At 41.7% G+C, this 24,820-nt stretch overlaps 1 protein-coding gene across 1 annotated transcript in view; it reads left to right on the plus strand.

Annotated features, from left to right (window-relative positions):
- The window catches only part of VPS35L (VPS35 endosomal protein sorting factor like), a 221,075-nt gene that overhangs the window by 22,033 nt on the left and 174,222 nt on the right, over positions 1-24,820 (plus strand). The window contains exons 4-7 of the mRNA XM_007954736.2: positions 1,194-1,218; positions 5,521-5,597; positions 8,764-8,892; positions 20,489-20,573. Coding sequence (XP_007952927.2) covers positions 1,194-1,218; positions 5,521-5,597; positions 8,764-8,892; positions 20,489-20,573 — 316 coding nt within the window. The remainder of the gene's footprint in view (positions 1-1,193; positions 1,219-5,520; positions 5,598-8,763; positions 8,893-20,488; positions 20,574-24,820) is intronic.

The following is a 24,820-nucleotide window of genomic DNA, read 5'->3' on the forward strand; positions in this document are numbered from 1 at the left end:
AAAAAAACAGCCTTGCTGGTCTGATAGAGCCTGGTGAAACTCCTCAGACTATGGCCCCTGGCTGCCCTTCAGGTCTGGAATTGAACTCCTGTGGCTTCCAGTCAAATGAAAGACAGGCATATGGGGTGAACATTTACATCAGGTAAATACACCCCTTGGAGAGACCAATCATGGGAAAACAGAAGGACAGTATATGCATAGGGAAGACCACTCAGGGGGCAGGATTGCATGGAAGGGAAGGACACAGTGAAGAGGTACCCATAGGGGCAAAGTGAGAAGAGAGCTGTTACACTGTGGGAAATTGCAGTCAGTGTCATGAGACAAAATTTGTGTGAACTGCTGTGTGGAAAATGAAATTGCTGTGTAAACCTTTCACCCAAATCACAATAAAAATTTTTTTTAAGTGATATTTTGTTGAGAATATACATAGCAAAACATATACCAGTTTAAGTTTCTACATGTGCAATTCAGTGACATTGATTTCATTCTTTGAATTATGCAGCCTTCTCACTCTCCCTTTCTGAGTTGTTTCTCCTTCAGAAACATAAACACCCTGTCCCCTGTAAGGTTCCTATATAATCTATGTTGCTGTTGTCAGTTTGATCCCATATAGATAGTGCCTATGGTTATTTATTTATTTATTTTCCTTTGTGCATAGAACTTATTTACAGCAGTGATTCTCAAGTGGGAGTGATTTTTACTCTAGTGGACATTTGGCAATATCTGGATATGGGGTTGCAATGAGTCAGAATCTACTTGATGGCAGTGGGTTGGGTTTTTATATATTTTTGACTCACAGCTGGGGAGTGGGGTGGGGGTGCTACTCCTATGTAGTGAATGAAGGCCAGGGATGCAGGCAAATATCTTGTAATGCATAGGATAGCCTCCACAGGAGATACTTATTTGGCCTAACATGTTAGTAGTGGTCAGGTTGACAAACGCTGCTTTAGAGTAAGTTAAATGTTTCTATCATGTCTGTCAATGTTTAAAGATTTGTTGGCTCACTTTGAGAGCCCTGAATTGAATAGAAATTTGAATATCTAACAGTTTTGTGATGCATATTTTCCTTCTTTGAATATATATTTCTGTCTTTTATTTGTATAAGTAAATTTTATTGGAAAATTATAGACCATCTTGCCTTAGCACTATTTGAATAATAATTTAAATATTTTATGACTTTTCTGTCTCTGCAGAATCTGTTTATGGGATCTGAAAAAGGTAAGTTGGTTTTTTTTGTTGTTTTGGTGGGAAAAATTCTTTCATTTCCTTTACTATAATTTTCCAAAGGGAAAAAAATAAAATTGTGTTACTCCTACCACATGATTGGGTGGGACTATGCAAATGAAGTGCTATGGTCTATCAAGGGGATTGTACAGCTTCCTAATATAAATAAGGTACACGACACTCTTATAGAGGTGAGAGGGTGCAAATAAGGTGTTTGGAGCCCTAGTGGGGGGATTGGTAAGATTTGCCATCTTATTAGGCTTAAAGTGAGCCAGCCCACAGACAGGAAGGAGGGACTTCTACCAAGAAAGGAGAGCCAGGAGTGGAGTGTATCGTTGGACCTAAGAAGCTCCTAGACTCAAGAGACAAGAGAGAGAGCTTTGTAACACTGTAGACAGCTCAAGATGGTGAGAAGCAGTGGCAGAGATAAAATAGCAGCAGAACCAGGAGAGCAGTGCACGATGATGGCACAGTAGGCTTCCTGGTCCACAGAGCAAGGCAGTTACAGTGGCATACCAGTCCACAAAGCGACAGACCTGAGAGCCTTTGGACAAGAGGCTTGTTGGCAGAATGGAGTGTTTCTGGGCCCTTAGCAGCAGAGATAAAGAGCTTTATAACACTTGACCAAATAGAGCAGAGGCCAGGCCCAGGGGCCAAGGGAGAGGCTTGCTTGGGGGTATGGCTGAAAAGCTGTTCTGACCCAAGAACTGTATCCTGAGTTATTCCTGATCCTGAATTGTAACCTGTTACTTCTGTAATAAACCTCTTAACTAGGAGTATTATCTATGAGTTCTCTGTGGCCATTGTATTGAATTATTGAACCCAGCAGAGAAGTAGAGAGTGTCATAGAAAAGACGGTTGGTATCAGAATTGGTGAAATGATTGGAGGGTGGAGAGATATTTGACCCCCACCTCATAGGAATCAGCCTTGGATAGTTGATCTTGACTCTCTTCCCTCCTTTTGAAGTTAGAGAAGGTCAGATGCCACCTGCCATTTTCACGTGTTACTAATCTTGATGTTTAATTATTTCTTAGGTTGTATATAGACATAGAACTAAAATGGGTATTCAGAGAGTGAAAGAAAAAAAGATAAAAGAAGTTACTGGGAGTAAAACATAAACTTAGTGCCTCTTACACCAGCCAAGTAGCTGTTGAAATTCCCCTTCAGAGATCTTTTCCTTTGCCTTAAGTCTTTGTTCCTTATAAAAGTGCATGCATGTTGGTGATAGGGTCATATACTCAGTCTAACCAGCTGCTGATCCCTGAACACAGCAGTTTTCAATTTTCTCTGTTGAGACCCACAGTCCAAAGTCCTGGTGCAGGTCTCTCAAATTGGCTGCGCAGTAGAATCACCTTGGGAACTTGTATACAAATTTATACCATTGGGCCCCATTTGATTTGTTGAATTAATCTTGAATGATAGGACTGAGGAATTCCTTTCTGGAAGCTCCCAGATGATGCTCAAGCCACTGACATAGCAGCTGCAACTCTCCCCCTTCTTTGCAAGTTGAGGCAGCACATTTGAAATCAAGGAGGTAGAAGCAACTTTATTATGGGCATAACTTTGAATGACCCCAAACCATAACAAAGTAAATCATACCATTGCATATTCACCATTTTTGAAAAAAAAAAAAAAAAAAAAGTTCACAATACCAAGTGTTGGTAAGAATGTGAAGCAGTAGGAACTCTGATGCTGTTGGTGGGAGTATAAAAGGTATAATCATTTTATAAAACAGTTTTGCAGTATCTCTTAAATTGAAGACAGGCCAATTTTTGATCCACCAATTTCACTTCTAAGATATACACTAAGTCAGAGATTAGCAAGCTATGTCCAGGGCCAAGTCCAGCCTGTTCCCTTGTTTTTTGTAAATAAAGTTGTTTGGAACACAGCCATGCCCAGTTGTTTACATATGTCAGTGGTTGCTTTTGTGCTATAGTGGCAAAGAGGAATAGGTGCAAACCCTAAAATATTTCTATTTGGTCCTTTAAGAAAAAGTTTGCAAGCCCTGCTCTAGAGCCCTGATTCTTAAAGTGTGGTCTAAAGGCTAGAAGCATTGATGTCACCTGGGAGCTTGTTTAAAAAGAAACCAGATTCACAGACTCTACCGTAGACCTCATTAACAACCTGAGATACGCAGAAGACACAACTTTGCTTGCTGAAAGTGAAGATGACTTGGAGCACTTACTGATGAACATTAAAGACTACAGTTTGCAGTGTGGATTACACCTCAATATAAAGAAAACAAAAATCCTCACAGCTGGACCAATAAGCAGCATCACTATAGATGGAGAAAAGATTGAAGTTGTCAAACACTTCATATTACTTGGTTCTACAATCAATGCCAATGGAAGCATCAGTCAAGACATCAAAAGATGTATTGCATTGGGCAAATCTGTGACAAAAGGCCTCTTTCAGGTGCTGAAGAGCAAAGATATCTCCTCGAAGACTAAGATGCCCCTAACCCAAGCCATGGTATTTTCAGATTGCCTCATATGCATGTAAGAGCTGGACAGTGAATAAGGAAGACCAAAGAAGAGTTGATGCTTTTGAGTTGTGGTGTTGGCAAAGAATGCTGAAAGTGTCATGGACTGCTAAAAGAACTAACAAACCCGTCCTGGAAGAAATACAGCTGGAATGCTTCTTGGAAGCGAAAATGGCCAGACTTCACCTACTTTGGTCATGTTGTCAGAAGGGACCATTCTCTGGAGAAGGACATTGTTCTTGGTAAAGTGTAGGTTCAATGAAAGGAGAAGGCCCTCAACAAGATGGATTGCCACAGTGGCTGCAGCGATAAGCTCAGATATAGTAGGGATCATGAGGCTGGCACAGGAATGGGCAGTGTTTCATTCTGTGAGTTGGAGATGACTTGACTGCACATAATAACAGACAACAACAACCACCTTAGACGTACAGAAGCAGAATCTGTACTGTAACACATCCTTAAGGGATTTGTGTAAAAGTTTAAGAAGCAGAAATTCATGCTTATATGAACCAGGAGGCATGTATAGAAATGTCCATAGCAACATTGTTCATAATAGCCCCAAATAGGAAAAAATCCAAATGTCTGTCAACAGTAGAATGAAGAAATTAATTGTGGCATATTCTCACAACAGAAAACTTTCAGCAGCTATCATAGTGAGGTATAGCTACATGAAACAACATGAACAAATTTCATGAACATTGTGAATGAAAGAAGCAAGACATTATATGACTTGGGTGGTAATTATAAAGGTATTTTATTTGTTAACATGTAAATGATACATAGTTTTTGTATTTGTTATATTTTAGAATTAAGGGAAAAGTAGAAACAAAGTAAAAAAAAAAAAAAGTTAATTATTTGGAAACACCAGTGCCTTAAAGGAGAATAATGCACTTTAATTCCTGAGAGTGGGTTTGGTAGGGAGAAGAAGGGGACCTCAGGATTAGAGCAGATGTCCCCTTGAAATGGGGAAAATGTTCTGAGATAGGAGGCACGGGAGGACACCACTAGGAGCCTTCGTGGCACAGTGATTAAGCATTTGCTGCTAACCGAATGGTCAGGGGTTTAAACCCACTAGCTGCTCTGTGAGAAAAAGATGTAACAGTCTGCTTCCATGAAGATTTGCAGCTTTGGAAATCCTATAGGGCAGTTTACTGTGTCCTGCAGGGTTGCTATGAGGTGGAATAAACTTGATGGCCATGAGTTTGATTTTTCTGGTTGGAGAGCAGCCACCTTGACAGGTAATCTTGGCCTGTGGCTGGTCCTGTGACCTGGAGTCCTTTCCTCAGCTCCTATCTGCCAGTCTCTACTGATGGACAGGATTGTGCTGCGAGATGGTGGAAGGAGGTATAGTGAGCCCTGTTTGCTTGTAGAAAGGGCTTTGAAGCCCGAGTGTTTCCACCTCTGGGCAGACAGTGAGATTGTTGTCTTGTTAGTGTAGGAGCACAACAGTTGCTGTGTGGGTCTCGGCATAAGAGGGGCTTTGTTCACAGAAACAAATAAAGGGACAAATTTTTGGCATCCTTGTTTGAGCCACTTTTCTCTGCAAATAACTGATACAGTAAGAAGTTTGTAAATACTGAGTGTAGTGGTTAACCTTTCTCAGGCTGGCTCTCATGCTCCCAAGGGCAGCTTCCAAATGGAACAATTTCCTATGGAACATTGGTTATATATGAAAATTACTTTCAAAATCTCAGAGAGTTTTCAGTAATGAAACACAGTTTCCTGACATCTCATCATGCTGAAATGTAGAGTGGAAGCATGCTACCCACTGTAGAGAAGAGTCACCTGGCTGATATTAATCCATTCTCTTTAGGCAAAGCCGTTACCACCACATCCGCAATGTCAGAGAAAGTCCGGACCAGGTTGGAGGAGCTGGATGACTTTGAGGAGGTGAGCGAATCCTTTGTGGAGCAGAAAGTCCACGGAGGAGTGATGCTGTCGCTTCTGCCAAGTTAGATCCATCTAGGTGGCTTCTCTTTGATGAATTTTTGATCATGCTTATCAGAGGAGGCCTGCGTGCTGTGCTTGCGCCCCCTGGGACTCTGACATGGTCCAGGGAAAGGGGCCAGCAGTGCAGGTGGATGAGCTCGTGGGAGCTTTCTGAAGGCATCGTTTCTCATTGTGATGCCTGAGCAGACTCAGGTCATCTGGGGACAGTGTCTAATGGGAAAAGCCAGCTGCACTCATCTCCCTTGGAAGTATAAAGATCATACCTTGCAACAAAAGTTGCACCTGGCTGCTCTACTGCCTGGATATGGCCCACAGCAGTCTTTTAATCGGCTGGCTTATACTTTTTAAAGATTTGAGTAATTTGCCAACTGTTTTTTTTTTTTTTTTAATGCTAAATCTACCATGCAAATATAAAATTCTGGCCTCTTGAAAAATTTGAGCTGGCAACTCTGGGCCCACATTGTTGCATTTAACGAGGACATGCACAATCCAGATAGCCCCAGTACTCCTTGTCCGGTTCACTCCCGGTTATTACGAGCCTGGCTAGTGAAAACAGCTGAGGTGCGTCCTCTGCAATATCACTTAGGCAGACAGCATAGCCTGCTGTGTAAGAGCAAAAACTCTAGAGCCAGACTGCCTGGGCTTGAATGCCAGCTTTACCATTTGGTGATTCTGAGACTTTGAACAAGGTGCTGGACTACTCTGTGCCTGAGTTTACTTATCTGTAAAATGGGGATGATAAGTAGTGCCTACCTCATAGGCTTGTTACAGGGATTAACTGAGTTACTATACATGAAGTGCTTAGAATAACATCTAGCATGTTGTATATGCTACTTATATCTTAGCAGTCACCATCATTACCTTGAGTCTGGAGGCCTTAACTCAGCTGCTTACTTACAAAGTGGCCTTGGGCATTGACCTATTTCCTCATTTCTGAAATGGGAATAAAGAATAGTTGTGTGGATTGTGAGAATGCCCTGAAAACCACAGTAGCAGTGGCCGTTGCTCTGTCCTGCATCTTGCCCCTTGGTTCAAGGATCCTCCAGCTCTGAGATCAGAGCTGTTGGGGCTCAGCAGAGTCAATATCTCACCTACGTCTCAATCCAGATCTGAGAAGTATTGAATTAGGGTGAAAGAGAACCTTAGACTGCGTATCATCTGCCTACTTTGGCTGATAATAAGGGAATTGCTGAAGATTTGAATCACAGCACTATAGTCTAGGACTATCTGAATGTTACTTGAATGGGCCTACATTGAAAATGGAGGTTTTATTGGAAGGATACAGGGGTGTTTCTGAACCCAAGGACACAACAACCTGGATCCAGGAACTCAAAAGCTGGCCAAAGACTTGGCAGCTGCCCTCTGTCTCTCTCTTTGTGTGTGTGCAGCCTCCTGTCTCTGATTTTCTACTGCTCCTTTCTTTATTGTCTGCTGAGTGGTTGCTTTGCTTCTCCCTGCTCACAGTGCAGCTGATTGCCCCCTTGCTTCCAGTTTATATCTTATTAGCATAAGGCTAGGAGATGCCATGGTAACAGATCAACCTCAGATCTCCGAGGCTTAACGTAACAGTGCTTTATTTCTTGTTCACATTTTATGTTCAGTGAGAGTGACAGGCACAGCACCATTTTATGATACTGCCATCTCAAGTTTGTCATGGCAGGCTGCAGAGCAGAGTACTTTTCATGGCCTCAGCTCAGAAGGGCCACACGCCACTTCTCCTCACAGCCCATTGGCCCAAACTAGTCTTGTGGCTCCTCCTACTGCACAGGGACAGGGTAGCCCATATCCTATATTTCCTAGTTCATGTGGCCAAGTATAATCAGTCCAAATTCCCTGAACCTCTATTCTTATTTCTTTAATAGTGTTTCACTTTGGATTTCAGGGAATGTTCATATAAAGAAGATTTGGTTTGGTTTTTGATCTCCTCATGTGTGTTAGCAGGACTCTCACACATATGAGCTGTGCATTGAACACTAGCTTGGAGTCAGTGAACACTTACTGTGCACCAGGGACAGTGCTGAATCTTTACATACATTGTTATTTAATCCATGTGAGGAGCTTACTCTCTTCTGCCATGAGTCTTTGCTGTGGATTTCCATCTGTCCAGAATGTTCTCTCCCTGTTGCCTCCTGGCTTAGGTAACACCTGTACCGCTGAGTGCTCATCCTCTGAGGAGCTTCTCTTCCTCCAGGAAGCCATGCTGACCCCAGTCTGGAGGCCATTCATTTGCTACCATATGTTTTCTATTCTGAGATGACTCTCTTTTCTCCCACATTTTAATATCTCTGAAATTGGGCTCTATCTCTCACTTGATGCATGTTGGGGATCAGCAATTTTTCTTTCCTGGTGTTTCATTCTGAAGCTGTGGTAGCACAGGGGTTAAGCCTGTTCAAACCCACCAGTTGCTCTGCAGAAGAAAGATGTGGCAGTCTGCTTCTGTAAAGATTTACAGCCTTGGAAACTCTGTGGAGCAGTTCTCTAGCCTATAGCGTTGCTATGAGTCAGGTTCGGTTAAGTGGCAGTGGATTGGTTGGTTAGTTTTTTTTTATTTTAGTGAAATGGTTGTGCTTCTTACAATGAACTATGTTGTATGCTCTCATAGAATTATATTTTCCCTCTCAGTATTTATCTCAGTTTGTGTTAATGTCTGTCTCTTCTCTGTCCCTTAAGCTCTGTGAATGTAAAAATAATATATTTTTGCTCATCTTTGTACCTTGAGCACGAGCTTCGGGCCTGGCACACTTGGTAGCCCCCAGTAACTTTTGGTGAATAGGGTAAGTGCTGTTATCCTCATTCTTAGATGAGAATGTGAGACTCAAGGAGGAAAGCAGCTTGCCCAGTATCATACAGCCAGTAAGTGGCTGAGCTGGGAATCAGCTTAGGTCTGACTTGCCTCTAAGGCCAGTCTCTCATCCACTATGTTCTGCCCATCACTAGGTAAAACTCAAAGAACCTCTTTGATTGCAGACAAAAGAGTCCTTCCTGGTGGGGTCATGAGGAAAAATTAAGAGACTAAAGCTCTGTCAGAGCCAGTATTCTTCATAGAGGGTAGTGGTTGAATAATGTTTTTCCTTCATGTCTATATCTTCCAACTTTCCGTCCACAGGGATCCCAAAAGGAGCTGTTGAACTTGACTCAACAGGATTATGTCAATCGCATAGAAGAGCTCAACCAGTCGCTGAAGGACGCCTGGGCCTCGGACCAGAAAGTGAAAGCTCTAAAAATAGTCATCCAGGTCAGGACTAATGATTTTTTTCCCCTAGAAATTCCTATGTAAAATTCTTTTGGGTAATTGGAATTTTAAGAGGTCTGTCTTTAGGGTTTTACCCTATTTTTTCCATTTGTTCCATTTTCACATACTTCCTGTGAAAGGCCATGATTATGAATCCTGTTTTTGTGAGATGGGTCGTTGCACAGGTTGTGCACTGCACCATCCAGGAAGCACCTGTTACCCTAGATTACAGTGTAAATTATGCTTCCTGGAGCTATGCAGCGCAGTGGCTCTGGTATAACCTCTGATGCATTTACAATTTATACAGACTAAAGATTGGGCAACATTTTGGGGAATTTTCCTTGACCAGATTGGCTTTGTATCTTTGCGACGAATGGCTGTGGTTCCCTGATTTCTGCATTTTTTAGGCATATTCTGCATAATTATATGTTGAGGAAAGCAAGTTTACAGTGTTAGGAGAGGTACAGTTGTTGAACTGATAAATCTTGGCTCATGAGAGCAACTTATATAATGAAAACAGTTTATTCTGTTTCTTGACCCTTAAGATCATCTTATCTTGGCAAAGCATGCCTTGAGGCACACTGTAAAAGGATCAACTCCTGCATTATCCTTTTCAGAGCAGTTAATGAAGGATTTCTGTACAGCCATTTTAATTCAGAAGGCACATCCCATTCTTATTTGATGGCATGATAGCTTGATGTTTGTTTTCTCACCTTTCTTTTGAGGGAGGGTTAGGAGTGTCTGGGAGCCTTTACACTGGATACTTGAAGTCTTCTAAGATGACTCTTTGTGTCTTGTGGGCTGATTTTTGTATTTCATAGCAGGAGACAAACCCAAGCCTGTTTTCCTTCCTTCACTGTTGTTAGTTTACAAAGTAAATATTCTTGAAGAAGAACCTATCATCCTGGGTGCATGTGATGGGAACTATTTGCTGAGGGGCTCCAAAGAGAAAATATCTAACTAACAAGCATTCCTCCAAAATATTGTTATTGGCAACATCTCCCCATAGATTGTTGTAGTTTAGAGCTGTGACTTCTAAGAGTTTCACATCTGGGGGAGATTTGATTCATGTCTTCTCAAAGAAAATAATTTTTAATTATTTTTATTTTAACTTAATTAAGTCCACATCTGGTTAATAGTAACTACTCTACTTTCCAAACTTTAAAGACTGTCTTCATTCAAAAAACCTAGTCAAGGTGCAGAGTTCAGGGAAATGAGCACAGTTCACCTTACTTGCTTTACAGTTAAGTTTTTTGTTTTTGTTCAGGGACAGTTTTATTAAGGTATATTTTATGTACCATAAAATTCACGCACTGTAAGTCTAAAACTCAGTTGTTTTTAGTAAACTGAAGCTTGTGTAATCATCACAATCTCATTTTAGGACATTTTCATACTCCTAGAAAATTCCCTCAAACTTGGTTGCAGTCCACCCCTATTCCCACCCTCTGGCGTGGACAACCACTGATCTGCTTTCTGTCTCTATAGATCTGCCTTTCCTGTATACTTCATATAAATAGAATTATTCAGGACATAGGTTTTTTGGTATCTGGCTTCTTTCACATGGCATAACTTTGAAAGGTTCATCCAAATTGTACCTTTTATCAGTACTTCATTCCTTTTTATAGCTAAATAATATTCAATTATATAGCTGTATCACATTTTGTTTGTTCACAAGTTGATGGAAATTTGAGTTGTTTCTACTTTCTGGCTATTATGAATAATGCTGCTATGAACATTGATTGACATAGAAGCCTTTTTGTGGACATTATTTTCATTTTTTGAGGATGGATTACTAGGAGTGGAATTGCTGAGTCCTGTGGTAAGTTTTAAGGAGCTCTTGGTAGTGCAGTGCCTAAGGCATTTGACTGCTAACCAGAAGTTTGGCGGTTCAAACCTACCAGTCACTCTGTGGAAGGAAGGTGGGGCAGTCTACTTCCCTGAAGATTTACCATCTTGGAAACCCAATGGGGATTGCTGTGAGTCAGAATTGACTTGATGGCAATGGGTTTGCTTTGGGTGGTGAGTTTATGTTTAACTTTAAAATACCGCCAAACTGTTTTCCAGAGTGGCGACACCATTTTACATTCCTCCCAGCACTGAGTGAGAGAGTTCCAGTTTCTCATTGTTCTCACCTGTCTTTTTTGTCTTTAGGTAATTTTTACTGTAGTGAAGTGTATATTTAAAAATTGTTATTATCACTATTTTTAAGTGTACAGTTCAGTGACATTAATTGTATTTGTGCAGCCATCACTGCTCTCTATTTCCAAAAGTTTTTCATCACCTTAAACAGAAACTCAGTACTCTTTAAATGCTAACTGCCTACTTCTTCTCCCCAACAAGCTGTGGTTCTCCCCAGAAGGTAGACGGTTCAAACCTACCAGCTGCTCCACGAGAGGACGATGAGACAATCTACTTCTATAAAGATTTACTGCCTTGGAAACCTAATGGGGGTCCCTATGAGTTGGAATTGACTCGGTGGCTGTGGATTTGATTTTGGTTTTTGGTCTCCCTCTCTCTAATCTCTTGTAATCATTAATAAACTTTGATCTCTACGTACATTTGCTTTTTCTACTATCTCATGTAAGTGGGATCATGTAATATTTGCCATTTTGTGTTTGACTTATTTCACTCAACATAAGGTTTTCAGGGCTTCTTCAGGTCATAGAATGTAGCGGGACTTCATTTCTCTTTGTGGTTTAATAATAATCCATTGTATGGATATATCATATTTTGTTTGTCCATTCATTTGTTGCTGGACGCTTGGGTTGTTTCCACCTTTTGGGTGAATACTGTTGCAGTTAATGTTGGTATACAGGTATCTGTTTGAGTCCATATTTTCAAGTCTTTTGGGTATATACATAGGAGGGAAAATGCTGGGTCATATGGTAGTTCTGTGTTCAACTTTTTGAGGAACTGCCAAACTCTTTACTATAATGACTGGAACATTTTACATTCCCACTAACATCTGTTGTTTTGGTTGTAGCCATTTTAACTGATCTATAGTAGTATCTCACTGTGGTTTTAATTTGCATTTCCCTAATGACTATTGAGGGAGCTCTGGTGGTGTAGTGCCTAAGGCATTTGACTGCTAACAGGAAGGCTGGCAGTTTAAACTCACCAGCCACTCCTCCAAAGGAAGGTTGGGCAGTCTACTTCCATAGTGATACTACCTTGTGGTGTCCCTAGGAGTCAGGTCCAACACAGCACACAACAACAACAACAACAACAACATTATTAGTGAGTTTTAACTGATAGGTTTTTTATATATTCTCTATATAAGTCTAATATCAAATGTATGATTTGCAAGTATTTTCTCCCAGGCTGTGGTTTGTCCTTTAATTTTCATAATGATATCTTATGAAGTGCAAAAGTTATTAATTAAATAAAATACACAGTGATGGAGGTGCTCACTCATTTATGCCAAGAAATTTGGAAGACAGCTACCTGGCCAACCAGCTGGAAGAGGTCCATATTTGTGCCCATTCCAAAGAAAAGTGATCCAACAGAATGTAGAAATTATTGAACAATACCATTAATATCAGAAACCAAGTAGAATTTTGCTGAAGATGAAACCTAGTAAAGTAAAAACTATTTCCCCCACCCTGGCACCTGGATGAGAATAGATAAGTAAACATAAATAAACTAAATTACCTCCAACTATTTTCCCACCCAAGGCAGATGAGTAAGTATTCAGTTAAAGAACTGAATGGAAAACATTCCTTCCTGCAGATGATAGATGATACTTGCTAAAAGTATTTTAGAAATAACTTGTAAATTAACTCTGGCCAGGGACAATAGAAATGTTTTAGAAACAACTTGTAAATGAACTCTGGCCTGAGGACATAAGGGAACAAAAGTTAATTGCTGATCCTCTGCCTCTGCCTAAGCCCCTATCAGCTGATAACAAGAAACTAATGACTCATCCATCACCAATTTCATGTTCACGCCCCAAATTCCTCAACCTTTTGTGAATATGCACAACCTCCTCTCCTGAAACCTACAAAAACTGTGTTTGGTGGCATCTCTGGTACTTACTACCCCTAACTCCTTGCACTGCTGCTGTACAATAAATAATTTTCTCTCCTCTCAATCTCGGTGTGTAAACTGTTTTGGCCTGACTGGGCACCTGGCAGGGACCCACGTTTGGCCCAGTAACAAAGACAGTTAAAAAATGGTTGTAGTGGTATATTGACAGGAAACTGCTAGAAATTCAGGGTGAATTCAGAAGTGGGTATGGAATAAAGGATAACCATTGCTGATGTCAGACTGACCTTTTGGCTGAAAGCAAAGAATACCAGAAAGATGTTTACCTTTGTTTTCTTGACTATGCAAAGTCATTTGTCTGTGTGGATCATAACAAATTATGGATAGCATTGAGAAGAATACGAATTCCAGAACATGTAATTGTGCTCATGTAAGCAAACAAACTTCTTGCCATCAAGTAGATTCTGATTCATAGTGCCCCCCTTGGGTTTCCAAGGCTATAAATCTACGGAAGTAGACTGCCTTATCTTTTTTCTGTGGAGTGGCTGGTGGGTTTGAACCACCAGCCTTTTGGTTAACAGCCAAATACCTTAGCCACTTTACCACCAGAGCTCCTTAAATTAAATTGTGCTTATGAGGAACCTTTAATAGACCAAGAGGCAGTCGTTCAAACAGAACAAGGGGATACTGAATGCTTTAAAATCAGGAAAGGTGTGCATCAGAATTGTATCCTTTTACCATATTTATTCAATATTTGTGCTGAGCAAATACCCAAGAAGCTAGACTATATGAAAAACGTGGTATCAGGATTGGAGACTCGATTAACAACCTGCACTATGCAAATGACATAACCATGCTTGCTGAAGGTGAAGATGATTTGAAGCACTTACTGATAAAGATCAAAGACTAAAGCTTTCAGTTTGCATTACACTTCAACCTAAAACAAAAATCTTCACAACTGGACCAGTAAGCAGCATCACAATAAATGGAGGAAAGATTGAAGTTGTCAGAGATTTCATTTTATTCGGATACACAATCAATGCCCATAGAAGCAGAAGTCAAGAAAGCAGAGGATGTTTTGCACTGGGCAAAGCTGCTGCAAAAGAGCTCTTTTTGTTAAGAGCAAAGAAGTCACTTTGAAGACTGAATGAAGTAAGCTTGACCTGAGCCATGGTATTGTCAGTAGCCTCATATGCATGTGAAAGCTGGACAGTGAATAAGGAAGACCAAAGAAGAATTGATGCCTTTGAATTGCAGTGTCAGTGAAGAATACCAAAAACATCACAGACAACTAGAAGAATGAACAAATCTGTCTTGGAAAAAGTACAGCTGAAATGCTCCTTCGAAGCAAGAATGGCCAGACTTCGTCTCCATGCTTTGGTCATGGAAGAAGGGACTGGTGCCTGGAGAAAGATGACGAGCTTGTAAAGTAGAGGGTCAACGAAAAAGGGGAAAATCGTCAAGGAGATGGACTGACACAGCGGCTGCAGTGATGGGCTCAATGTAAAGATCGCACAGGACTGGGCAGTGTTGCATTCTGTTGTTCATAGGGTCCTTAGGAGTTGAAGCCAACTCAGTGGCACCAAACAACAGTAACAATTGATTAAGTTTCTCTTTTCTGACTCAAGCTTTGGGAGCCATGTCTAAGAAGTTTTGCCTAACTCAAGGTCATAGGGATTTTCTAATCTTTTTTTATTGAACTTTCAGTTTTACCTCTTACCTTTGGATTTATGATCCATTTTGAATTAATTTTTGTGTGTATCGTGAGATCAGGGTCTAAGTTTATTTTTCTGCTTTTATAGTGCAGCATTTGTTGAAAAGATTGTCCTTTCCTTACTGAATTGACTTGGCAACTTTGTCAAAAATCAGTTGACCATAAATGTAAGGGTTTATTTCTGGACTTTCAACTCTGTTCTATTGATCTATATGTCTATCCTTATGTGAGTACCACATGGTCTTTATTACTATGCTTTATATAGTATAAAGTATTTATGTTTATATATATTTATAAGTTTTGAAATTGAGTATTGTCATTCTTTTACTTTGTTCTTCTATTTCAGAATTTCTTAGCTATTGATCCATTTCATCTTCGTACACATTTTAGAATCATCTTGCCATTTCCTTTTTTTCCAGTTGTCTAAAAATAATTTTTATTTGTCCATTCTTTTTTTTTTTTTTTCCAAATTGTGATTTGGGTGAAAGTTTACAGAGCAAATTGGTTTTCCATTCAACAATCCACATGCATTCTGTTTTGTGACATTTACTGCCATCTGCACATTGTAATGGCATTCTTCTCACTTCTTCCCTGCACCCACCCCTTATCCTTTGTTCCTTCCTTCCCATCCCCTCCCATGTTCCTGGCTCTATCCCTGGGCAGATGGTGTCCTCTTGATCTCATATGCTTGATTGTTTTAATGAGTCTCTTGATACTGCTTTTCACCTTATAGACCTGTCTGTCATTTGGCTGCCAGTTGAGACAGGAGGGTTAAGTTCAGTTCCTAGCTTTAAGCGTGTCTGAGGGCCACAGTCTTGGGGGTTTCACCAGTCTTCATTTTTTTTTTTTTTAAATGATTTTGAGTTTTGTTGCATATTTTTCCCCATCTCTATCTAGGACCTCTTATTGTGATCCCTTTCAGAGAAGTCAGCAGTGCTAGCTGGGCACCGTCTAGTTCTTCTAGTCTCAGGGTCATGGAGGCTGAGGTTTATGTGGTGGGTATATGTTCTGGTTACCTAGTACTGTGCTGATGAGATATATACCACAAATGGGATGGCCTTAACAAAACAGTTTATCTTAAATTTGGAGGCTTTAGGTCCAAGTTCAAAATGCCAGGCTCTAGGGGCTGGGTAAAGGCCCCTCAACCTTGGGGTCCAGCTCTGCCTCCTACTTCCGGCCCACTGGAGCTAGAGGCGTTTCTTCATCCAGACAGCTGCTGGCTGCTGAGGCTGAGAAATCCCAAGGATTTTTACTTGACAAGTAAAAAGGCACAGTCCCGATGTTTCCGCACGGCAGGCCATTGACTTAAGTCCATTGTAAGTCCCAAGGTCGGCAGAGCATAGCAGGCTTCTGAGCAACGACCCAGCTACATGCAGGGTCCAAGTGTGCCATAGGCTAGAGATAATTCTCAAAGCTTCTCCTTATATACAGGAAGCAGACTCAAAGGCAGCTTACCCAGCTGCTCCCAGTAGATTCCACCATGGAATTGATTACCAGTCTCATCATGGGGAATACTACATCCAGCTGCCCAGCCACTCAACCAGGCCCAGCCAAGTTGATAAACAAACATAATCATCACAGTGTATTAATCCTTTAGAGTAATTGTTTCCTACGTTTTTGATTTTCTTCACTCTGCTTTGCTTTGGATGGGGAAAGACTGCTCACATCAGCTTGGCATTTTCTGCAAAATAAAAAAGCCTACTAAAATTTTGATAGATATAGCATTGAATCTATAGATCATTTGGAGAGGATTATAATCTTAACAATAGTGAGTCTTCGATGCATACATTATGTATCATTTATTCTATTGATGGGAGCTCTGGTAGCATAGTGGCTAAGACACTTGCCTGCTAACCAGACGGCTGGCAGTTTAAACCCACCAGCCACTCCTCGGAAGGAAGGTTGGGCAATCCTACTTCCGTAGTGATACTGCCTCGGAAATCCAAGGAGGGGTCGTTATGAGTTTGGTTTGACTCGACGGCACATAACAACAACAACAACAAATTCTATTGATAGGCATCTGGTAAGGAGTCCTGGTGGTTCAGCAGTTAAGCACTTGGCTGCTATCTGATAGGTCAGTGGTTCAAACCCACTGTCCACTCCTTGGAGAAAGATGTCTGCTTCTGTAAAGATTATGGCCTTGGAAATGCTATGGGGCAATTCTACTCTGTTGCATAGGGTCACTATGAGTTGGAATCGACTAGACTGCAATGGGTTGGATTTTAGGCTTCTGTTTCTTCTCTTTTTCATTATTGTAAATGATATTTCTATGAACACCTTTGAACATGTTTTCTGATGTCCATGTAAAGTGTTTCTTGAGATGAGGGGACATACCTAAGAGAAGAATTGCTTGGGCATCGGATATACTCCTCTTCAGCTTTCCTGGATAATGCTGTTTTCCAAAGGAGCTGTGCCAGCCTGTACTGTGGTAGCAGTAGGGGTGTCTCCATTACTCAGCATCCTTCCAGTGTGTGGTATGAGCAGACTTTTTATTTCAATTTTTCCAGTTTAGGAGGTAATAAAAATTTTATTTTATTGTGGTTTTAATTTGCATTTTCCTGCTTACTGATAAGATTGGGCGTCTTTACATGGGTATATTGATCATTGGGGTTTCCTCTTCTGTAAAATGTCTTTTTGTTCATTTTTCTAGTACGTTGCTTTCATTATTCTTACTTATTTTTTCAGCTTTTTTCATATATTGTGAATACTGTTGTACTTTGCCTTCCAAGATGTTTAGTTACCTTCCTTAATACTCAGCCACAGGTCATCTTTTAATTTATTTACTTGTCTGGTTATTCAAGGGAGATCTGGTGGCGTAGTGCCTAAGGCATTTGACTGCTAACCAGGAGGCTGGCGGTTCAAACCCATCAGCCACTCCTCGGTTCAAACCCATCAGCCACTCCTCGGAAAGAAGGTTGGGCAATCTACTTCTGTAGTGATGTTGTTGTTGTTAGGTGCCGTGGAGTCAGACCTGACTCATAGCGACCCCTCCTTGGGTTTCCAAGGCAGTATCACTACGGAAGTAGATTGCCTCATCTTCCTTCCGAGAAGTGGCTGGTGGGTTTGAACCGCCAGCCTTCTTGTTAGCAGTGAAGTGCCTTAGGCACTACACTACCAGAGCGGAAACCCAAGGAAGGGTCGCTATGAGTCAGATCTGACTCGACAGCAGTGAGTTTGTTTTTTTTGGTTGGTTATTCAAATAATTTTTAAAGACTCAAGTATAATTTTAGAAATTGTTTCCTTCTAGAATATTGCTAATTGGAAATAAATTTTAAAAAGTACCTTTTCAGTATTTTTCCAACAAATAAATTCAGATATTTCAGGAAGACCTGAAGAATCAGTCATTCTATAAATATTTTTAACAGAGGGTGTCAACCTTCACACTCATTAGAATCACTTGGGAGTCCTGATGTCCACGTTGCACCCCAGGCCAGTTAAATGATAATCTCAGTGGTGGGTTGGGTGTCTGAGGAATCATTATTTTTAAAAACTCTAGAAGATTCCAAAGTTGAGAGCAGCTGGTTTATAGAATGCTTATTACATTCAAGGTATACCTGTGGTGAGCCGATTATGGATAGCATTAACCCAGTGTTTCCCAAGCTTGCTTCAGCATAGCAACTACCTGGAACCCTAGTTGAAAATATTGATTCCCAGGTGCCTGTGCTTTGGATTTTGACCAGTAGGTTTGGTGGAGCAGCAGTTACAGCACTCGGCTGCTAACCAAAATGTTGGCAGTTTGGACCTATCATCCACCCCATGGTAGTCGGCTTCCCTAAAGATTTACAGCCTTGGAAACCCTGTGGGAGCAGTTCTACTCTTCCCTATAGGGTCACTATGAGTCAGAATTGACTCGAAAGCAACAGGGTAGATTTGGTATGGAACCAGGAGTTTGTATTTTTAACAACCAGCCCAACCTGCTTGTTATCAGACAAGTTTAGGAAACTGCACCAAAGCTTTAGCAACTGTGGGATCTTCAGAATAGTTGTTTTGAGAAGGAAATTTTAATTCATGGATTATTATGACTTTAATTGTGGATTAAGAAAAATTCTGGTTCCTGTTATCCTTCATTAAAATAGGTTCTGTGAAATCCGTTTGGGATAAAATCAGTGCACAGCTGTGTTCAATTTGCAGTTTAAATTCTCTCCCTCTTACCTCACTAGCAGGCAGTAACTCATCTCAGGCGTGCCAGTAAGGCGCTGAGTAGGAACTCAGGAGATGTCCCATCCCCGGGAATACTGCCAACAGAGTTGTTTGTTTTTCAACCCCAGAAATCTCTTGGGGAAATTGTTTAAGTTGGATCCCTCATAGAGGTCATATGAAAAACACAAAGTGAGGCATCAGAAAATGGAATTCAACATCCATCCAAATGTTCAGTGTCAGCACCATTGTTTTAACAGCTTATATTTCTTTACCCAAATAACGTTTGGACTGTAAAAGGATGTTTCACAATTCAGCCACATTGTTTACTTTTAGGCATGTAATGCTAAGGAGAAACTTGGTAAGTCTAATCATCTAGATATGGGGTAACAACCCCAAACTCAAAACATATGTCAACCTATCTCTTGATTCTGTCAATTTTCTGTGTGTTTTTTGCACATTGGAAATGCACGTTGAAGGACCTTTTCTAAATGTCCAAAGAATTATTTATTTTTATGTGACATTTTTCTATCTGAGATTCAACTGCTGAATGATAAAATACAGCAAAGTTATTTAATTCTCTGTACTGAATTTTGAATATGCAAAGACTTCTGGACATGTAATTTGGGTTTTGAAAATAAAAATAGCATTTTTATTCCTGATTACAAAAGATGGTGCTATCTGGGGTGTTTGGGGCCACGTTGTATGGTTGCAGCCTTCTGTTAAGAGTATGAAAATGTGGATGGCCTTTTGGTGATAGTGCAGGGATTGAGTAATTCTCTGTAGAGCCAAAATGTCTCCAGCATTGAAGAGCAGTGGTTCCAGAAAAAGATGTACTCTTTGAAGCTTGTCACGTTTCCTTTTAGAGAGAAGTTTGGGAATGAGTATAAATGATAGATGCCAATTTAAGAAACCCTAGAGGTTTAATTACAGGCTCATTTCATAAGAAAAATGCTGAAGGATCTAGATCATCCTGGAATCAATTAGTGGTTGGAACACAGTTTTGGCCACCTGAGAAGACAATGATGGGAGAATCAACCTTTGTTTTTCTTGATGGCTTTGAATTTTGGCCCTACTTCATTGTATGAGCAAGTCCTTATAGATAAGATTTCCTCAGCCTTATGGCCTTTGAAAAAAACCCCAAAAAGCACAGTGGATTGTCACAGTGGCTGCAACGATGGGCTCAAGTTTAGCAAGAATTGTGAGGATGGTATACGACTGGGCAGTGTTTCGTTCTGCTTTGCATAGGGCCACTCTGAGTTGGAGCCAACTCAAGGCACCTAACAGCAACAATAACAGTGGCCTTTGAGGGCTCCCAAGTAGTACAGACAGTTAAGCATTTCACTACTAACTGAAAGCTTGGTAGTTTGAGTTCTGCTCCTCAGAAGAAAGGCCTGCCGATCTGCTTCTGAAAGGCCACAGCCTTGAAAATCCTGTGGCGAACCTGCTCCTCTGACGAACATGGGGAGTGGCTGTATGTGGGAATTGACTTGAGGGCAACTCATTGGTTTATTTTTTGGTGGCTTCCTGGAGTGAAGTGATAGTGTCCTTCCTGAAGAGAGTCTATTGTGAGCAGAGCCTGGCTCCTTTTGTCAGGGGCTCAGTGATTTTGCTTATCATTACATCCTCAGTGACTCACACAGGGTTTTGGCACATGGTGAGTACCTTTATATGTTTGTAGAAATTGTTAATTTTCCAGGCCTGGAGCATCCCAACCAAGTCAAACGTGAAGAATGAATTTTCCTTTCTTTTCTCTTTTTCTAGTGTTCAAAGCTTCTTTCAGACACTAGCGTTATTCAGTTCTACCCAAGCAAATTTGTTCTTATCACGGACATACTTGATACATTTGGTAAGTATCAGTCATACTCATTTTAGATCAAGGAGATGTGTTTGTTTTTTTCAGGAATTTAGTGGGAGAGTTATTTTAAATTTGATTCTATTGTGGTTTAAATAACTAGATAAATCATGAGGGAGACCAACCCATTCCTCCATGCCCATTAACAAGGGTGCTGTTTTTAAAAGAATCTTGAATTTTATTTTTTGTAGGTTTCTTATGGTCTAGTGAGTGAGGGAGGTGGGGCGTACTGAGGCACCCAACCTGTCTAAACCAGCCCAAGTCCTTTGTGTATCATAGGCATCTGAAACTCACTTTGTCTAGAACTGAATTTTGCTTCTGAGTCCATCCCCTTTTGCTGCCCTGCTAGTGGGTTTCTGTCTCAATAGAATGACAACAGCATGTACCCAACTGCCCCAGTTGGAAATCTGTAGGGAGCACTGTTAAGTCCCATGTTCAGTCCATCACCAAGTCCTGTTGACTCAGGCTCCTGAGTCTCTCTCCTGTATGTCCCTTTTTCTCCATCTTCACTGCTCAGATCTTAGTCACAACCACAGGCCTTGTCAGCCTAGATGACTGCTATAGTGCCTATGAGGTCTGCCTGCATCTTGGGTCTGCCGGTAGTCCACTCTCCATGCTCTGGGCAGAATGGTCGTTTCAAGCCCTGGATAGAAGTCTGCACTGAAGAGAACAACCTCCGGCCCCCCTGGTTACTGGTGGTGATGAACTGAGCCACAAGGTCATGCTGTGTACCCCAACCGTGCAGCCTTCCCAGCTGTACATGATGGTCAGCAGCGAGGTACCCCACAAGCACATGGGAGATCAGAATAGGCATCAGCTGTGTTACCAAGGAGGGTCTTGTCAGTAGCCTACAGAAAGATCTAACGTGTTGGGGAAAAAGAGGTTAAACACAGAGACCCAATTAGTTCTGTATGTTCCAGGCCTGTCTAGGAGACTGGGACCGGACTGTATTAGCTAGAACTTTTTTGCCTATGAGTAATAGAAGATGCAGTTATACTAGCCTTAGAGAAGGGGGCATTTATTGGCTTATGTTGAAAAGTCCAAGGGCAGTTCTGGTTTTAGGCAGAGCTTGATCCAGCAGCAGTGTCATCAGGACCTCTTCTCTTCTTAGTGCTTTCCTGTGTGTAGGCTTTTATCACTCAAGATGCCCTCAGCTTTTATCAGTTTTACTGCTAGTGGTCCAGGGCAATGAAAGAGCTGCTTTTTCTAGCAGTTTCAACAGAAGTCCAAGAATTCCATCTCATTGGTTTGACTGGGTCACTGTCAATCCATGAGCCAGTCATGGCATATGGGGACTAAAATATGCTGACTCTGCAAACCTGGGTCACTTCAAAAGCAGAAGGACCATGCCATTATTAGAAAAAGGAAAAATAGATGGCTAAATGGGCCAAAAGAAGAGATATCTATGCTAAAGGATGGGACCCATCTAGTTCAGGTGTCCAATGCTCAGCACCAAGGATGTATCAAATAAAAGATAAAAATCCCTGCCTTTGTGCCACTTATGTTCCAGTAAAAGTGAATTTGTAGAACAAATACGTAAACCAGGTTGTCTGTTAAAAACAAAAGCCACTGCTGTTGAGTTGATTCCAACTCGTGAAGACCCCGTGTGTCAGAACAGCGAAGGTGGCCGGCCTTTGGGAAGCAGATCCCCGGGCCTTTCTTCTGAGGTGCCCCTGGGTGAGTTCAAACTGCTGACCTTCCAGTTAGTTGGTGAACACTTAATTGTTTGTGCTGAAGTACCATGGAGGAAGAACAAGTTGAGCAGAGTGAAAGGAAGTGAGGGAGTGGGCAAGGAAGGTTGTGCTTCTAAATCAGGTAGTCAGAGGTGGCCTCAGTGAGCGTTTGTGTGTGAGCAAGTAGTGGAAGGAGGCAAGAGATTAGTCCCTCAACTTTCTAGTGGCTTAAGCCAAGAAGCAGCCTGTGCAAAGGCCTGGGAGTGGGAGTGTACCTGGCAGGTTTGAGGAACTGTGAGGAGTCTGGGGTGACTGGAGTGGGGCAGGTGAGGGGAGAGGAGGAGGCACAGACAGGGCCAGAGATCAAGGTCGATCTATGAGCCATTGGAAGGACCTTGACTTTGACTCTTGGGGGGGTGAGGGGCCACTGGAGGGCATGGCACAGAGGAGTGATGTGAACCGATACGGGTTTTGACAGGTTCCCTGTGGCTGCTGTGTCAAAACTCGGCTGTAGGGGCATGCGTGGAAGCAAGGAGCCCAGGGAGGTGGCTGTGGTGGCATTCCTGGGGATATGATGGTGGCTTGGACAAGGGAAGGCTTTGGAGATGTGAGAAGTGATCAGAAACAGAGGACTGTGTCAGCTCTTAGAAAAGGTCAGTGTGCAATTTGTCCTGCCTACAGCTTGCCTTTGGCGACAGGCTCATTAGTCAGGGTAGAGAGGCTGGTTGCCGCGACTGGTTCTCCTGGCAGTCACATTTCTCGTGGTGCAGTAATGCTTGTGCCTTCCAATTTTCCTTGCCAGCCTCCTGAGAGTTTCTTTGCATGAATCAGCATCCCTGAGTGAGATTCAGTCTCTAACCTGCAGGCCTGGCCACATGTGGACCACGGGGGTCCTCACTTCCTGAGAACTTTGGGCAGCCACCTGAGCAGCCCCTGCTGGCAGTGCCCCATCCCGTGTCACACCTGGGAAAGCCAGAGTGTAGGGCAGATGCTTGCTGTCCTTGCTGTGTCCCAGGAAGTAGCTGGGCTGGGAGTTGGGAAGAACAGTTATAAACCCTCAACAATGTCCTTGGGCCAGATGCTATCCTGTCTGATTTACAGATATTAAGTTCTTACTCTACATATAAGCCCCGTAAGGTCGGGTCTCATCCTCATTTTATCAGTGAGGAAACAGAGGCACAGGGAGGTAAAATAGCTTGCTGAGGTTCAAAGCTGGGGCTGACATTTAGGTCTTTCTACCACCAAAGCACCTGTTTTTTTCTCTTGTTCTTTGCTCATCGGGGATATTTAGTTCTTCGTGAAAATTAAGTATGTACACTTTCAGCCTTGAAGTTTCACCTGTGGAAATTCATCCCATTTGTAGTAGCAAAAGGCTGGAAACCCAGAGGCCATCTGTAGCGTATTGGTTCAGTCAGTTATATGTACATCTGTACAGTGGAATTGGGCGAAGCTCTAAGATAGAATGGACACTAGCTCTCTGTCCCCAGAGGGTAGGTCTCCAGGGTGTTGAGGGAAAAAGTCAAGATGTAGACATAGAGTGCATTATTCTTGGTGTAAGAAAGGAGGACAAATTAGAATACATGCTCCTACTCATGTGTTTTGGTGTATAAAAACATTGGAGGGACACATAAGGAATGAATGAAAGTGCTTGCTGGGGGCAGGCAGAGCAGTCAGGCAGAGACTTGTTACTCAAGACCTGCTGTCTCTTTGAAGTTTGAACTGTGGGAATGCTTTCTTATTCAAATCCAAGATAAGCAGACAAAGCCCCTGCTTTCAGAACTGCCCTGAGACCCCTTCCCCGACTCCATGTCAGAATGGTGTTCCCAGGGCTATCATTGTTTGGATCTCTTTAGACTAGAACTGTTTCTCAGGACTGTTCATGGCAGCCTGTGTCTATAGGTGCTCAAGGAGACTTTACTCTGTTTTGGCTAGCTTGAGTGGAAATTTAGTGTGTTGTGGTCAACCTTATGTGCCTTGCTGTTCATCTCTGTCGCATGAGGAGAGGTGTGGCAGTGCAGGGTCAGGTGTTGAAACAGCTGTTGACCAGATTGATGGAAGGGGTTGTAACATTTTGTTCCTCAGGGATGTAGGACCCAACTTGGGCCTGTGCAGAGACTAGTGTGAAGGTCTCTTCTAGGGTGTTCACTAGAGGCACTGAGCATAGATGTTGGCTTCTGGAGTCTTTCTGTTGGTTTCCACACCTGGCTCTCCTCCATCAGAATTGTGTGAGCTTCAGTTAGTTCCTTCACCTGTTCAATGAGCATAATTGTCCCTGCCTTCAAGGGTTTTTTGAGAGAATTAAATGAGAGAATGCATGGGAAGCATGTATTTATCCCCTTTGAAAAGCTTGCTGGCAGGACCAAAGTAAATGGCTTTGAGCACTACCCGGTACGAAATAAGTGCTCAGAAAATGTTAGCAGCTATTACCACTCTTTTTAATTTAGTGTAGTGTCCTTGATTTATAAAGAAAATGAATCTGAAAGGAAAATAAATCTAGAATGGATCATTATTTCTAAAAACAGTAAATATATATATATGTATATATGTGTGTGTGTATCCTAATATATA

Source organism: Orycteropus afer, unplaced genomic scaffold (genome assembly GCF_000298275.1).
Source record: "Orycteropus afer afer isolate SDZICR_OR568_19922 unplaced genomic scaffold, OryAfe1.0 scaffold00470, whole genome shotgun sequence".
Taxonomy (NCBI): Eukaryota; Metazoa; Chordata; class Mammalia; order Tubulidentata; family Orycteropodidae; genus Orycteropus; species Orycteropus afer.